The sequence below is a fragment of the Hyposmocoma kahamanoa genome, unplaced genomic scaffold (assembly GCF_003589595.1).
Source record: "Hyposmocoma kahamanoa isolate Upper Pololo Valley unplaced genomic scaffold, ASM358959v1 100021, whole genome shotgun sequence".
Classification (NCBI taxonomy): domain Eukaryota; kingdom Metazoa; phylum Arthropoda; class Insecta; order Lepidoptera; family Cosmopterigidae; genus Hyposmocoma; species Hyposmocoma kahamanoa.
This window is the reverse complement of record NW_020653200.1, coordinates 1,143,125-1,159,945: the sequence shown is the minus strand read 5'-3', so window position 1 is coordinate 1,159,945 and position 16,821 is coordinate 1,143,125. Positions and strand designations below refer to the sequence as shown.

At 35.0% G+C, this 16,821-nt stretch overlaps 1 protein-coding gene across 1 annotated transcript in view; it reads right to left on the bottom strand.

The window, feature by feature from the left end:
- LOC113229000 (dynein heavy chain 5, axonemal) overlaps positions 1 to 16,821 on the bottom strand; it is a 127,313-nt gene that overhangs the window by 82,713 nt on the left and 27,779 nt on the right. Inside the window, exons 18-25 of the mRNA XM_026462472.1 lie at positions 13,083 to 13,097; positions 6,366 to 6,526; positions 4,546 to 4,764; positions 4,199 to 4,427; positions 3,926 to 4,125; positions 3,561 to 3,842; positions 3,177 to 3,436; positions 2,757 to 2,976 (exon numbers count right to left, since the gene is read on the bottom strand). Of these exons, the coding sequence (XP_026318257.1) occupies positions 2,757 to 2,976; positions 3,177 to 3,436; positions 3,561 to 3,842; positions 3,926 to 4,125; positions 4,199 to 4,427; positions 4,546 to 4,764; positions 6,366 to 6,526; positions 13,083 to 13,097 (1,586 nt within the window). The remainder of the gene's footprint in view (positions 1 to 2,756; positions 2,977 to 3,176; positions 3,437 to 3,560; positions 3,843 to 3,925; positions 4,126 to 4,198; positions 4,428 to 4,545; positions 4,765 to 6,365; positions 6,527 to 13,082; positions 13,098 to 16,821) is intronic.

The window sequence follows — 16,821 nt, the reverse complement described above, 5'->3', positions numbered from 1 at the left end:
GTCACTAAACCATGTTAATTCCCCTGATAGAGACATCGTCGCTTACGTCAAAAAGCTCACCTATCTCAAAACTGCATTAAATATATTTCCTCTGAGTTTTATTAATCAAAGTTGCTGTTTTCCACATTAAAAAAATCATAAAACATAAAAGGTATTTTAAAAACACTACCATCTTTTTGGTCATTATGGAATTATCAGACTCACTAGAGGGTTTGTCGTTACACTCTATGAGCTTCAATGTGGGTGGCATTCTAAACGCAAGTATAAGAGAGCTACCGAACCCCTACTAAAATACAAACCAGAACAGTACAGCCAAATAACGCTAGATGGCGTTAGCAAGAAAATAATAATATTAACAATAGATATCCATAATAATAATATTAATAATAATAAAGGTTTTTGCTTGGTCCTAATCTCCCTGGTAAAAACCATAGCAAAACCGAGCGTCCAGTTATAACGTTACTACTACCCAGCATTCGATAGGACTGGTAAATTAATTTTACTTTTGAATAGGACCACGTGGCCTAGGACTTCGTGAATGAGGTATCAGGGAAATATAAGCTGAACGGAGATAGCAGAACTACGTCTAAAATGAAAACGCACACACATTATAGTACTACATGACAAATTATTATTCGTCTCTTTCCAGCTTCGGAAATGTAAATCTATTTCCATTTGAGTAAAAGAGACAGAACGCTGCATGTCATTAATAAATGATCTGGATCACGCTTATTGTCTAGACTGGGGTGAAACCTTTCCCACACTACTTCGGCAGGGGTGACTTTTCATTTTTGCAGAATCGAATTGACCATTTCTGTCTCTGTCAAACTAATGCATTATAAGCCGTCTGGATTAATCTATCTTTGTCTAGGTTACAAGTAAGGTGACTGCTGATACCCCACTTACCAGAGTTATGCCACCCTAAAGAACATTGATATTTTGTTGAAGATAGGCAACAGATGACTTCAGATTGTTTCGATGCGAATTACTTAAGCTATAGAATATCTAAAATAATTAACGATTACGACGCTATAATTTTCATCCATCCAAAACAAAAGACAAACCAAAACAGACATTCTGTCAGTGCCTGCTGGCCGGCTATACCAAGCAGGCTGCGTCAAAGAATATAACATTCTCACAGTCATAACATTCCCACCTTCAGTATTGCAAGGCAATACTCAATCAAATCAGTCTTGGTCAGGTCAGTCTTGATCACACCAATGTCAGTCTGTCGGATCTGAGTTGGTCGGATCATAAGTCACCTACAATAAAGCTCAGTTAAAGAAAAAAGAAAAGGTCGGGAGGTGAAGAAGTCAAATCTTTACTAGTTAGTCGGAGTCTGTACAGTTCGTACGTCTAGCCGGCACAGTTTTGTCACAGGTCTTTTATGTCCCTGTTATGGTCTTTACCTCAACTACTCTAACTATAGGTTTAAAACAAAGTATCATCCAAATTTACAGAACACTTCGTATTACAAACTTTACAGTTAACTTTAAATATGTAATTCACGAGATGATCAACGTATCTATAAAGAAGAAATAAACATCAAATAGCAAGTACACACACAGACGGGGTGCACACACATATACACAGAAACAAAACGAACGTGTTACCGGCAGGCCTGGCAACTTCTGTTTTGTCATGTGTGCCTGGTACTTCATCTCACTAAAAACGCCAATGCCGGCCTGGACATGCGTACTAGAATGGCGGGTGCGATGGAATTGGACCTGCGCGGCGGAAACAGGACAAGTCCAAGTTTGTTATACGTACGTACCTACAAAGGTAGCTTAGAGCACCTTGTTGTTAGAGGAGTCTCGCTTAGACCCGTATGGTTATTTTCTCTGAGTCTCACAAATTGTTTTGCAACAGGAAATGTAATAAATGTATTAGGAATATTTCGTTCTATCCCAATTCAAAATTTATTTCATGTCTTTGTAACCAAATAAAAATTTAGTACTAATTTTATAGTGATTTAAAGTAGACATACAGGGCATGGAATATGGAGGGAAAGTACTTTAAATATTGTAGATAGGATACTTTAATTTATGGAGATATTGTTTTATTTCTAAAAGTAAGTTATTCTGAGCCCAAAGGCATAAAAAGTAGCTTGCCTCATCTAAGAATTGAACCGACGAAATGAAAAAAATGCTGTATTTGTAATAAAATGATAATGCATATATTTTTAAAAGTACGAACATCGATAAGGAACACCATGATATTTAAACATTTAAGTATTTTTATTAGAATATTTAATTAGAATATTCATTCAAACTTTTAAACTTGTTATAATTGACATTTTGAACAGAATATCTAAAATAAGTTTGAATTGTCAACTACGACTAAAATACGTAGCAAACAACTTATAGAACCATTGTTCGTAGAGTTTTTGTAGCAAGTTCGTAGACATTTATTGCCTACGAAGTGTCTACGATACTTATTTCTGAAAACTTACGGATACAATACCTAAATTCTGAAGACGTTATTTATTCTAAGCACTAACCTCTTACTTACACGTGGTCAGCTGAAAACCTTGATTTCGACACAGAGGGGATCGTGTATGCGCCAACTTCAGTATCTAATAATCTACATATGTAAAGTCTACACACTGGAAAACAGACTTATATGCACGGACCTTAGAACAAATTGCTTACAGTACACTAGTGCTAATATTGTAACATTATTTATTAAGTAATATTTTATCAAAATGATTTCAATAATTTTGGAAATAATTGGGGAAGAGTCTAAAATGCACTTACCTCAATATCTTCTTTGTTCGGCAGTAATGGAGCTTCCAAGATGTTCTTTAGGCAGAAGTCTTCATTGTCCAGTTCGAAAATGTACTTCGTAACCTCCATGATGCGCTGCCAGTGTCGAGGTTTCATGGCCTTGTTCGCCATTAGCTCCAGAAGAGGGCACATGTCGTTGAAATCGTCGATTGTCTTCTTTAATGCGAAGAATGCAGGCCACTCTTTCAGACTGTAAACAACAGATACTTTTTAAAAATCTCGCATTTGTACATTCGTCATTGTGTAACATCCATGGATTTATTTTCAACATTCAGAGCCCTAAACGACTGTGCGTCAAAACAACTGTGACATTGTGATTAAAATTGCACGTTGCATTTCAAAATTTGTAATAATATTCATTCTTGCATATTCTAACTAAACGCTACGAACCCTTTGGGAAGTTTACGACATCTATTCTGGAATTCCATCAGTTCATTGTTAATCTCTTCAATGTTGACCTCTCCCCACGGAATGTCGTAGTAACTGCTAACACGGTCAATGACGTCATTATACAGTTTGTATAACTTCTGCAGTAGGTTCAGCTCCTTCCTGATTTGGGCCAGTTCAGGATATTCCGTGTGAGGTAACCCAAACAGTTCTTCACCATTTTGGTATGTTTGGAGCTTTCGCCACATTCCATCAAAACGATTCTAAAGTAAAAGAAAAAATGTATTAAACTTTAGCATTCTAAACGAAAGACAAGTGTCTGTTCACATATTCGAAAACAAAATGTAATTTTTGTTCTAAAGTTAATTTCTTGGGAGAAAAACTCACTTGGAAGAGTATCAGGCGATCAGATGCCTCTCTCGGACTCAAACCTGGCTGCATAGGTCCAGCATGCCTGTACTCATGGCAGTAGTCAGCGTTGTCTTCTCTAAACTTATCTAAGTTATTCTTCAGATCTTCTTCGAACTGCGGTTGCATACGTAGAAGCTGAACGTGAGACGCTAGAGCCGTGGCTTGTAGCTGCTGCCAGCTGTATCGAAGGTTATCTACTTGTTCCAGATCTTCTTTGTTTACAGGAAGTTCGTAACGAGTTATGACGTTAAACGCTTCCTAAAAACCCAATCAAACACATTGAAATGGCCTGTAGAAAGATACTGTGATGACTAAAATAAATTTAAATTATATTGACGTACCTCAACAGGATCAATTTTAAGTTCCATGTCAACTTCTTGCTCTCGAATCTTTTTGAGGGTTTCCATTACAGTTCTAACATCATCCAAGTCTCTTATTGGTCTTTCCAGCTTGCGCTCTAGATCGTTCATAATAGCATATACATAATCCATCTCTCGTTTGTATTTTTTGCGCATAGCTTGACTTATTCTGTGTGTTCCATCTGAACAAATAATCTTGATATGTTAATTTGAAAGAAGGTAGTAAGTAATTCAGTTGTAACAAATTTAACTTACTTTTGAGTTCCGTCATCAATCCCAGCTTCAACTTTTCAGTAGACACTGCTACACAGCTGCCTATGACAAGAATGTCAGGTTCCGTAGCCAGTTTAGCTTCCAGTTCGCTATGTCTTTTCAATGCTGTCTCAAAATCGTTAAGGTTCCATGCCAAAAGTTGCCTTAGAGTTTTTTCGCACTTCCACAGATAGTGGTATGGACGCCAACGTTTTACTAGATTGTTCAGTTCCTAAAAATAAATGCATTTGGTACCGAAATTCGTGTAGTAAATAATACCAGTGTTATAAGGGCGTACAACCCTGTTTGTTTCTTACAAATAAATTAAAATAAAATGGAATTGCATTTACCGTTTTTATGTTCTGCGTACATGTAGACAGTAGTGACAGAGTCTTGACAATCTCTTTATTCTCCATTATGTGACTGTAGAAATTTTTCTGTTGAAAAGGGAACGTTGGTTTCTCTTCGGATTCCAGCCTGTAGTGTTTCTTACGCTTCGTCTTTGCTGTTTCCATCACTTTGAGGGACTTCTGGGCCATCGCTAGGTTCGTCGTCGTCACTGATTGGACCTGTTTGTCAATCCTTGTGACTACGTCTAGGAGCTGGTTCGGCTGATGCCCCGCTAGTTTCTTCCAGCCCTATATTACGAACACATGCGAGGGATGGGACAAAGCGGCGCAAAAGAAAGAGGAGAATGGTACCAAGGAACATATAAAACGCGACATCAAGTGTGTGTGGCAAACAAAAACACAAGAAGCATGCGAGCACATAGTAGAAGTAGACGCAGACGAGTACACAGTCGATTACACAGGTGAAGACAACATACACAAAACAGTTAACAACACATTGGAAGAGGTGAGGAGTTAGAGAACATAGTTAGTACATTCTATAGTGATATTTACACACATGCGATTATTCTACCTAATAGTTAGTTGTTACATAGTAAGACTAGCATTTCGGAATGCCGTATTATAAGCATTGTTATTTAAATAGCATTTAAACAATGTACAATTTAATATACAAATGCAGGGTACATACAGAGCGTTACAAATTCCCCCCACGTATCTCTTATTAATTTATTTATATAGAAGAAAATCATTGTATTAAATTACCTCTTAACTTAAAGTTCGTTAATAAAGTTCATAATTTTTTTGTTAATATAAATATTAATAAGAAAAGTAATCAATTTTCGTTCAACAAAAAGGGTAAAGATTTTTTATGGCACACATGAGTCACGAATTCCTTTTTAGTTTAATTTAAAAGAAGGTCATCGTTCAAAAATAAGCAGGGTTTCTTTTTAATCAGTCCAGTAGATACGCTGATTATGAAATAAAATTCTGCATGACATGGAATTTTCATGTCTAAAACGTCACCATGGCAATTGATAGGCAAATACTTGATGTGCTTTGTGTTTTTCTTATTATATTAAATCTTCTCCTCTTATATTAAATCTTTCTTATTATATAAAATGTAAACCTTCATTTCCATATTTTATCAACACGTACTCTCTGCATGAATATTCTTTTGAGAAATAAATATACTAAATATATAAATAATATTATGTTAGAAAATAAATACGGCAGTAAATTTGTAAAAAAAATGTAAATTTATGAAAAATGCAATTCAAATTACTATTTAAAATCTATGTATTTATAAATAATCATTTTTTTAATACTATCAAATATATTACTTGTATTTTAATTAATATCTTTATTTTGAATAGATTATTTTAGATTATTATTTATTATTCATAATAATTAATATCAAGAGAGATTTTATGCGGATCCGGACATCCGCAACTTGCCGTCAATGTACCAGGATCGCAGAAAACTACGGATATTTCGCGTTTAACAACTAACGTGTTGTACGTTCCATTGGCAACGCGATTTTTGTCCTTATATCACATAATGTAAGGGCTCCGATAGGAGACTTTAAGAAAATAATCTATTTTCTTGTGGATTTTCCGTCTGCGTGAGATAAGAGAGGTCATTGTATTTTGTCTGTACAATTAAATGTAAGGTATTTATTATTAAAAATTACTTTAAGCATTTAATGACTAAATTTTAACGAGCGTGTAATTTATTCATACAGAATTCTAAGAAGATTCAAAAACCTGTACATATTATTCTCAACTAAAACTTAAGAATAGGAGAAAAAAGATATTAAATACCGTCGGTGACTTGCCCCCGCTCCATTGGGCGACTCCTTTGGAAAGACCAACAATATGCTTTCCTGCGGCCACGAGCGCCTCCTGGATTTCTTCCAGTGTTGGTTTTACAGACACGTTGGGAATCATCAACGCGACTTGAAGCAGGAAGATAGGTTTCTTGACTGATTCTAAAATATATGACATAATTATTAATAGAAAGATACATACAAAGAAACATTCATTTGATTCGGCTGGACTCGAACCAGCGCCTTCAGCATGACGCGGTTTACGCTGTCCCAACTGAGTTACGGGACGAACCATTAACACACACAAGTATTATATTTTCTATCTCTACCAAATAGAGTTCTAGGTTGATAATAAACAATCCCACAGAAACCTTTTTTAGCATGTGGTACGTACTCCGTTGCAGCTCGAGTGTATTAGTTATTAATGTGGGCAATGTTTTCATACGTAAATACATTCTAAGTACGTTTAAAGTACCAGCAATATATGAACAGTAATACTGCTTGTTTGCATTAATATTAAAATTTAATACAATAAACACTTAAGCTACATCACTTTTTTACGAAACTTAATAACCAAGAATTGTAGTTATAAATTTTGACTATATAATATGAATTTTTATAAAATTTTGTAACTGTAGTATACATATTAACGATACAATTTTTTTATCGTAAGTTGTTCGAAATTTCAAAGTTACTTCAGCCGATGGATCATCAACAGTTAGGAACGCATAATCTAAAAAAAATTAAGGAATATTATTTTTTAATACGATTTTTATTAGATCATGTCAAATTAGTGTATTTGTAGGTATTAATGGCGACGTTTTGTAAAATATTTTATATGACAATAAAGTTTGGGAAACACTTTTCTTCTTATTATTAGATTATTATTTAACTATTGTTGGTGATACGATATAAAATCAACTTTTTCCCTTATCTAATCTAAATATCTTCGCCAAAATCTTCTCCTGACTCTCTGTTCTTCGACCTTTCACCTCTGGCGGGCAGTTTAGTTTCATACTCTGTTCGTCGTTACTGTGTTGAATTCAGTTCTTTAACTGATTTCTTGTTTAATTATTATAGTTCTTTAAATAAGTGATGATTAAGATAAAATATCCCAGAAAAAGCGATCTGAGTTCAATGTGCGAGTAGTCGTTTTTGGCATACAAAAAGTCACTAGTTTCGGTACCCGAAAAACAGAGGGCATTATACACTATACGTAGCTCAATGCTATGCCCTATGCAATTGTTCATGCTAACGCGTCGGTACGTGGTTTGAGCGGAAGAAAAGCCGATTCCGCGTTATGTGATGCTCTCAAATACTAAAAGTTTCCATTTACCAAGTATTTAAATGATGTGAAGGATTTTTTTTTAAGGAAGGAAAATTAATTAATTTTTAGACGCAACGCTTTCGCTCTTATTGCTTAAAGCTTTTTCTGACCTGCGGCATAAGCCGATTTCATGTTAGTAAGTGTGTCCAGTCCCAAATGGGAAAGATTTGTCTGTGATTTGGATATTTATATATAAATGAAGATATGAAAGTTAGGAAATGAAATAATTTTTCCGGATTTAAATCGCGTATATTTGTTTTTCAAACAAAATAAATATGTAAATATAAATCCGGAAAAATAGTTTCATTTCCTATGTGTAACAATTGCGAAAACCTAAGACCTCGAGATATGAAAGTTGTTTTGATCTTTGCTATTTAAATTGGACTTTGCATGAGAAGTATTTATATCAAGGTAAAAAACATTATTTTTCTATGTTAAAAACAGTACAAATGCAATAAAAATGTTATTTATTTTTCTTTTATAAACCGTGTTTAGTTCTTGAAAAATCCGGTAGATGGCACTGACCTATTTTCGTTCGAAGCCTGAATCGCGCGGAGTTTCTAGATACGGTAAACCAGGAGCATATAAATGCAAAGTGGTCTATTATGAGATGGTTTGGAGTGCGTCACGGGAGGGACGCACGGCGATGCTAAAATAGGGTGAATGGGGTGAGGAATAGGTTCACTCTATTGGCCAAGACTGCGGACTGGGCCGGAATAAAAGTACAGGTCCGCAAAGCCGTATGGGCCCGATCGTAACATGCATATATTGAAAAATATTCGTCTATCTTGCGTTTTGAAATGGAGTGGCCGAAATGAGTTCAGTAAGTGTTGTGTTTTTCAAGTATCGTTATGAGCTACTATTGTGTTGGTTAAGTTGCAATTGAGGCGACAGGCAGTTGCAGCGAGAGAGGATAAAATATAGCATCAGCAAATACTTTTATTTAATTAACAAACAAATTAAGAACCTATCCAACTAAAAAAATAAGAGCATTTCTTGTTGGCATTTTGTTACATTTACACCGTCAGTAGGTCAAATACGCGATTCGATTTCTTTTTATTGGTACATTCCATTCATTCTACATTTTCCATGCCTTCGCTGCCCATGAATTTTACCGGCGTAAAATTGACGTGGTGTAAACTGGATTTATTGTAATAAAGTATCATTGTAATTTTAATTATTTAATACATGTCAACACAATATTTCCATACAATTAAAAATAATTATGTTCTATCTAGGCTATCTGTGTACAATACATTCGTACTTTTTAGTAACTATACCTACATTCCTGCTAAAGTACTAGTTAAATAGTAAATAACGTTGAAAATTATTAGAAACGATATTTAGTATGCCGCGTCAAATGCACACCGCAGCCGCTAGTAAAAAAAACCATGAGATGCAGCCGCCGATGATTTTAAAATTCCAAGAATGTTTTATTGTCCACGTGACTTAGACCTGCGTTTTATATGTAGAATTGCAATAAACGCTAGATGGGTTCGACCCATTTGAACCTCGATTTGTGTGAAACCTCGGGTCTCGTAGTTCAAAACGCTGGTAGTTCCAGTACACGAGTACCAGGAGCATATGACATACAAGGAGTCTATCCAGGAATAGCGTTCGGTATGGTCAGAGCCAGGCAAGTTGGATCCTATAACTGGTAGAGTATATATAGCAAAGGATGTGGTATTCTCTGAAGATCAATTATGTAAACGCAATGAACTTTCTAACTCAGGTGCAGAACTTCACGTTCAAGTGGATCATCAACTAGTGGAAGAAGTCCACTTGCTCAGTTCTGAAATATCTACAGAGGTAGATACAGATATCAGAAAAGATGATGAGTTACCTCAAGCTGAAGCAAAAACTCAAATTGTTAATCAAGTCACCAGACCAAGTCAGGTTTCAGTAGAAGCGTACAAAGAGCCTGAGGATGAAACTGAAGCTACGTGTCAGCTGTTGAAGGAGAACGAGCAGAGCCTGTGACTGAAAGGAGGTATCCTTTAAGAGAAAGGAAAGCCAAGCAGTTCCCTGATTACATTCTGTATCATGCAACTGAAATGGAAACGGACCCGACTTCAGTTCATGAAGCTTTGTTAAGAAAAGATGGTGATAAATGGAGAGCAACATTCGAGAAGAATTAGATGCATTCAGTAAAAATAACACATGGACCCTGGTAAAAACTTCAACGTAGTTGTTTCCAAATGGTTATTTCGAATCAAAGAAGAGGGGGGAAATAAAAACGAACTCTACATATATACAAGATCATAGATTTAGTATATAGGTACATTGGCAATGCAAGTGAAAGAGCGTTAGTATACACGTATGTTAGAGCGAGATGGGTAGACGAGACCACTTCATTATATGCTTTGAGCCTGTATGAACCTAGCTGACAACGAAACAAATTTCGTTTATTTTTGAAAAATAATTGGTTTTAAAATGTGAAATAGTATTAAACGGACGTTTATTAGTCACGGTAACGTGTTCATTGCCCGGATGTAACGCATCTAAAAAGGAAAACTCGCAGAATTGTACATTTCACATGAAAGTACTATTTAAATTTTTAGCTATCTAAACTACCACAAAAGTTTTTTACATAAATATATCCGTAAAATTGTACCATTCAAGTGCATTAATAACCCAAATGTATACGAATTCAACTTTAACAACAAAATTCAATTCAAGAGATTGACGCAATCGATAATATGTTATCGAGATATCATTAACTGAAAAAAAGAAAGGCAAAGGCGTGTCTTGCATACAGCCGAAATCGTCTTCATACTTAATATTATTGATTCAGAAATTTCTGGTTTTAGTACTTTATAATTAACATTGCATTAGTGCATTATTTTTTGTCTACATTAAAACGAAAATTTCTTTTAATAGCGAAGTTGAGGCACCCATTTTTTTATGTTAATTATTGTTGTTGATTCAGATTTCCTCAAAACATTAAAGTACAACAGAAATGGCTTATAATGCTAAAGAGAGAAGACTGGGTTCCCAAAAAGTTTTCAAATATATGCAGCAAACACTTTGAGGAAAAATGCTTTTCCTTTAGAGGCAAGCAAAGAGTAAAGCTACATTCTGGTTCTGTACCCACATTATTCATGCCGGTATGTTCTACAATTAATGGATTTTTGTGTAGTACTACTCTCGTCAACAACAAATTAGCGAAATCGCTTCGAGGGCCGCAGTTGGAGTTGTCCTCATGCAGCCAATCGTCGCCATGCAGGCTAGTCTTTGGGATTTGTCCTGCTTGTTGGTTGCGGTCGTCAGCTTGGTTCGTGGCCATCATACTATCGCGCCGTAACTGATCATGGGTCTTATCACCGTTTTGTAGAACCGTAGTGTTATCTTGGGTGAAAGTCCCCATTGTTTACCTACCATCCTATGGCGCTGCCAGGTCTAAGAAGTCCTGATATCCAAATTTGAAATGAACTTGGACAAGCAGATCTTATTTTGGGTATCAGAATTACCCAAAATAAAAATGAAATAAAAATAGATCAAGAGAAATACGTCGCAAAACTTCTCAAAACGTATGGCATGGAAGATTGCAAGACAAGTGCTATTCCAGCAGCACCCGGGTCTCATTTGTCAAAAGAAGGAAATTCTGAGATAAAAACAGATGAAAGTATTCCATACCAAAACTTGATCGGATCCTTAATGTACCTGTTTGTGTGCACTGGACCAGATATAACGCATGCGGTTAGCACTTTAAGCCAGTTCAATACTTGTTTCACACAAGAATATTAGATAGCGGCAAAAAGAGTTCTAAGTTATGTTAAGAGGACAAAATCCTAAGGAATAAAGTATTCTAAAAACTACAGTTCAGAAAATCTTAAATACAAGGATTCTCAGATGCCATGGTGTCATGGTGGAGATATGGATCGGAAATCCTGGTCTGGTTACGTTTTTACGGCTCAAGGAGGAGCTATGCTGGCAGAGCATAAAACAGCGGACAATAGCGCTTTCAACAGCTGAAGCGGAATATGTGGCCCTATCAGAAATAACGAGAGAGGCATATTCATTAGAAGACTTATAGTAGAGATCACCTGCACTGAGGAACAGTGCATCACCATCTTCAGTGATAGTCAATCTGCTATAGGCATTACAGAGAACCCTGTACACCATCAACGCACTAAGCATATTGACCTACGTTATTATTTTGTCAGAGAAGCTGTAGAGAACAAGCAGGTAGTAATAAACTACATTGAAACAAAACCAAAAGCCTTGGTGAAAGGGAAATTTGAATGGTGTGTGTATATGATGGGTTTGAGAGTGTTTGATGGAATGATTTCTTAAAATTTAAGGAGAAGTGTTAGAAAAGAGATTTGCATGGTGTGTGCAAGCTACCTTTTATATTTTTTTTGAAATCTGAAAAATGTCAACTGTCTCCAAATTCTCTCGTGTCAACCGACTAGTTTAATAAACTTAAATTACCAATTTGCTTCCTTATTGTGGTTTACATTCATCGTCGACTGTTATATCAACAGGGATAAACGCACTAAATATAAAGTCTAAAATGTCTATGACAATTATTTATGATAATTTATGTCACAATAATTTACACATAATTTGCTGCTCCTGGCTACGATTTTATTAAATTGGTCTTGTGAAAATGTAAGAAATTACCTCGCCAGCTGCAATAGTTATTTGTTATTCAACGCTGCAAACATTTTGTTTGGCGCGAGTGATTATATTGAAACTTGAGCAAGTGAAGAAAGCTAAGACTGGACCATGAAAAGACGAAACGAGAGGTTAAAAAATTGAATCCTGGGCGTAGCGAGGGTTTCAAGGCAACTTTCCTGCCGAGCGAAACACACAACTTTTCACCTCACTATAGCGAGGAAAATGGTAGACGAAAGAAAAACAGTTGAACTATGTATTAAACTCTTACTTAAACTCGCTCATGTTTTGTCTCTTTTCAATTTATTACAGTACAATTCAATCCAAACTATTGAAATTGAAGTGATTAAAATGAAAATTTGTTTTTTTTTTCTTTTTTCCATAAAGGAAAATGCAAAGGTTTTACACCATACAGCCAAGTCTTAGTACATTATTCTTTTTTGGTACATGAAGTTGAATTATGTTTCTGTAAATATGGCCGCCACAAAGAGGATAGGCAATTTGATTAGGCGGCGTGTTTGGATTGACTCGGGATTCCTTAGAACGGGCCGATACGGGTATTTTAGTTCGAGATTCGTATAATTTCGCGTTTTAATCTTCGATTAAGGCACAATAGCACTACCCTATTCCACTTTAAACTAGATTTCACAAAATAATTGAAAGTCAAAATAAAAACTACACTTTTCCCTCCAAAAGGTCCAGAGCGAATCATGAAAATTTGAACAAAATAAGTTTAGTATTGGGTGTGTTCTGAATTTACACCACATACGTTTTCTTCTTCTTTGTATTATAATTTTATGTGGTTAACGAAATTATTTTAGTTCTTCGACAAATTAAAATAATCCAATTAAACAAAATTTGTGTTATCGTTGTCAATTTAATATCAATAATAATAAGAATTAATTATACAACGGATTAATATTATGTAAATACTTAATGTACTTATGACGAATCGCGTTTCGGAACGCGTCACTATTTTTTTTCTATTCAAAAGAAAAAGTTTATTATTTTATAATATTTCGGATGCATTCTGAATTTGAATCTCATCAATGTTTATTCTTGCTTGTACTTATAATTTTGTGTGATTATTGAAATTATTTTAGTTCTTCGACGAATTTAAATAATTTAATAAACAAAAATAGTTATCGCGGTCAATTTAATATCAACCATAATAAAAATAAAATATACCAACGGATCAAATTTACATAAATAATGTACGACAAATCACGTAGTTGAACGTGTCATTATGATTTTTTCTTCATCGAAGGAAAAGGTTAGGTGCACCACAGTCCATCGTCAGGTTCGAATTTCAAAAACCTTTTCCACGCTTGTGTGCAAATTTCTAATGAGAAAGAAGAAAACCTTTCCGAGCTAGTGAGGTGAAAAGTAATCATGTTTCTCTAAACTTGTTTGTTATTCCTTATAATGTGTTATTTGAATGCTTTGATTTTATAAAATTGTAGTATTAGTTTTAATAAATAAGTTTGTAATGGAAGACAATGAAGTTTTTATCTATTAAAAGACACATATTTTTAAGCAACTGGATTAAAAAACAAGTTATGTTTTACTTCACACCTAAACTTAGACATTCCGTACATTGCCATCGACCATTGTATTCTTAGAAAATCTTTGATGTTGTGACATTAGTTTGTGTGTAGTTGCCTTGGCGTACTTTTTCCTGGATTCTTGCTTTGTATATAATATTCTAATTATAAATACCTAAATTATGTATTATGCATGCAGCACATATTACTAGACATTTTTAAATTACAATTTCAATGTTATTTACAAATTAATACAATGAATGTTTGGATTATATTATATAGTTGTTTGTGTTATTATAATGAAAGGAATACTGTTAAAAATTTGTAAGTTGATATTAAATGAACCTCCAAGTATAATGGAATAATTTCTGACACATTATAGATTGACGGTCAATTTCGTGCTGTGTGGAAAACAGATGCATAAATGTATTGGCAGCGTCCTTGCGGCGGCCTTAGAACCCGCACGTATACCAGGCGCACAGAACGATCGAAGAGATTTCATGTTAGTGACGCCGAGACACGCCCTTACTCCCCTATAGCTCATCCGCTAACATATTCATAGGCACATTGTACTTACATATAGGTCATTTGGTTTAGGGTCACAGTGTGTGCACTGTTTACTGGACTGGGTCTGTTAACCTAACCGTATATGTTACATTGCTATAGGTCCGATCGAAAAGGTGCATTTTGTGTTGTAAATAGCAACACTATCGTTTGACAAGCATATTGGGGTTTTTATCATCATTTCAATTTCAATTTAATGAATATTATTACTGATTTACATGCACGTTATAATTTTAATTCGTAAAACAATGGAATATCTTCTAATTAATTATATTATATAGTATTGCAGTATGATGGAGATAAATGGAATAAAAGCATACTGCGTCGACCCCAAACAATGATTTATCAGTTTAATGATAATATGAATAAAATGATTCAGCTTTATTTATATGAATTTTGTTTTATATAAGCAAATCCAATAATATACAGATTTTTTGTTTTCTTGTTAATATGGAAAAATTTAAACTGATGGCTACAGTATTGAAAATATATTGTTTAATATACCCAATTATCGAACAGGTAATTTCAAGAAATTCTGATACTTATATTAAAAAAGCTTTTAGGGAAAATAAAACCAGCTTTGATAAAACTTAAATGTGAGCTTTGCGCACCATTTTTGGCAAGGCCGCTGAGGAACCGCGCGAACCATGGTTCAAATCTACCCGTGATATCTATGAAATAAATACTTTTAGTGCACTATTTACTTTTTTGTTCTTTTTCTCTAGTTTCTCAATAATTTTCCAATTATTCATAATGCATTTCTGCTATTTTTTCTCTAAAACACGCATTTTCTAAGATCCGCACGAAGAATGTTCCGCACTTGCACCAGGCTCACAGAATCCGTGAGGAGGTCTAATTGCGATACATTTTCTCACCTGGAGAAGCCTAAGTTTATAGACGGTCATAACTACAACAGTATTTCTCTTTCTTTGGCATTGTGAAAAAGAAAACAAATGTATTCCAGCCTGTTACGTCTCATACTCGTATATCAAATTCACATTGAATCGTAATGTAAAGTAGCAATGACGAATATGTAAAAATGATTACGTATGACCTTTTTCCTTGTGGAACGCAACGAAGGATTCATCGGTTAAGCGCGTCATGCGCATGCGTGGGGTTTGTGGGATGAGGCAGGGCCTCCACCCTACCATCTGAACGAACATAGCAGGTATACTTGTTTACTGTTTAGTCGGTAGTAGAAGGCTGTTCAAATATGTAGTAAAATGATCCGATTGACAGAAGGTATTTAGCCACATGAACGTTCAGATTTAAATTTATCTCTAAATTAAAATGTAATGTAAATTATTATCGTTGTTCTTTTCTTAATCAAAGACGCGAGGGCCTAGTTCTTTGTAAAACGCCCATCCCGGCGTAGTAACCAAACAAAAATGTTGTCAATAATTGTAGTTTTAAAACTTGTGCCATTTCAGTCTCCCTGTTTGACGGGGCGAACAAGAAGTGCGCCTGGTGGTAAGCGACACGTCTGGCCGTGGCAGTTGCAGTGCCACTTACGAGCTTTAAATAGCAAAGATCTGATGGGCACTGCCACTGCACCCGTCACCCTGACAATAACTTGACAAGTCCCTGTACCAGTAGAATACAGTAATGCTTACATTACTGCATGGTGGTAGAAATAGGTAAGGTGGCAGTACTTCCCTGGATGAACTTTTTCACAAGAATCTCTACTGCGGCTAAAGTGTGTTTGTATCACGTCCTACTGGGGTAAGCACGAGACCATGAATCTCCGCTACGTTCCTGATAAACTTCTTTCGTCTCCTCTATACGCATCAGTCTCTTTATACTAACCGATTATTCTAGTTACTATGAACAGGTCCTTTTGTAATGACATTCCTTTTGTCTATTTCAAATAGATATTCGTATGTAAAGAGTTTTATTAGATAAATCCTAAAATAAAGTTAAAATAGAATGAGAAGCAGTTTTTTTTGCGAATAAAAAAGTCCTAAATCAGGACTCATTTACTTTTATTAGATAGGTAGAGTAATAAATGCAGATATTGAAATGGAAAATTAATTTTTCACTTCTCATGCTCTCAAAGTTCGTATTTATTCTGGGTGTAGGCTGCATGAAATAGGATTTTATGATCCAGTGCATAAAATAAAAAAACCATCACATTAAATATGTCTAATTGTTGCAATTTTACATTCAATTTTTATTAAATAATCGTTTATTTGTAATATTGCTGTTTAATTTCCACACAATCGAAGTGTAAAGCAGAGCGTATAACTCGTTCATAAAACCCATTTTACGCCTCAACTTAAGTAACCATCCTCGCCTGCGGCTCGGGTGGATGTACTCGTCTCGGGTAAAATGACGCGTTGTATGCACTTGTTGTACAATACAATCTACTAAGTAGTATTTTCTCTATTATCCGAATA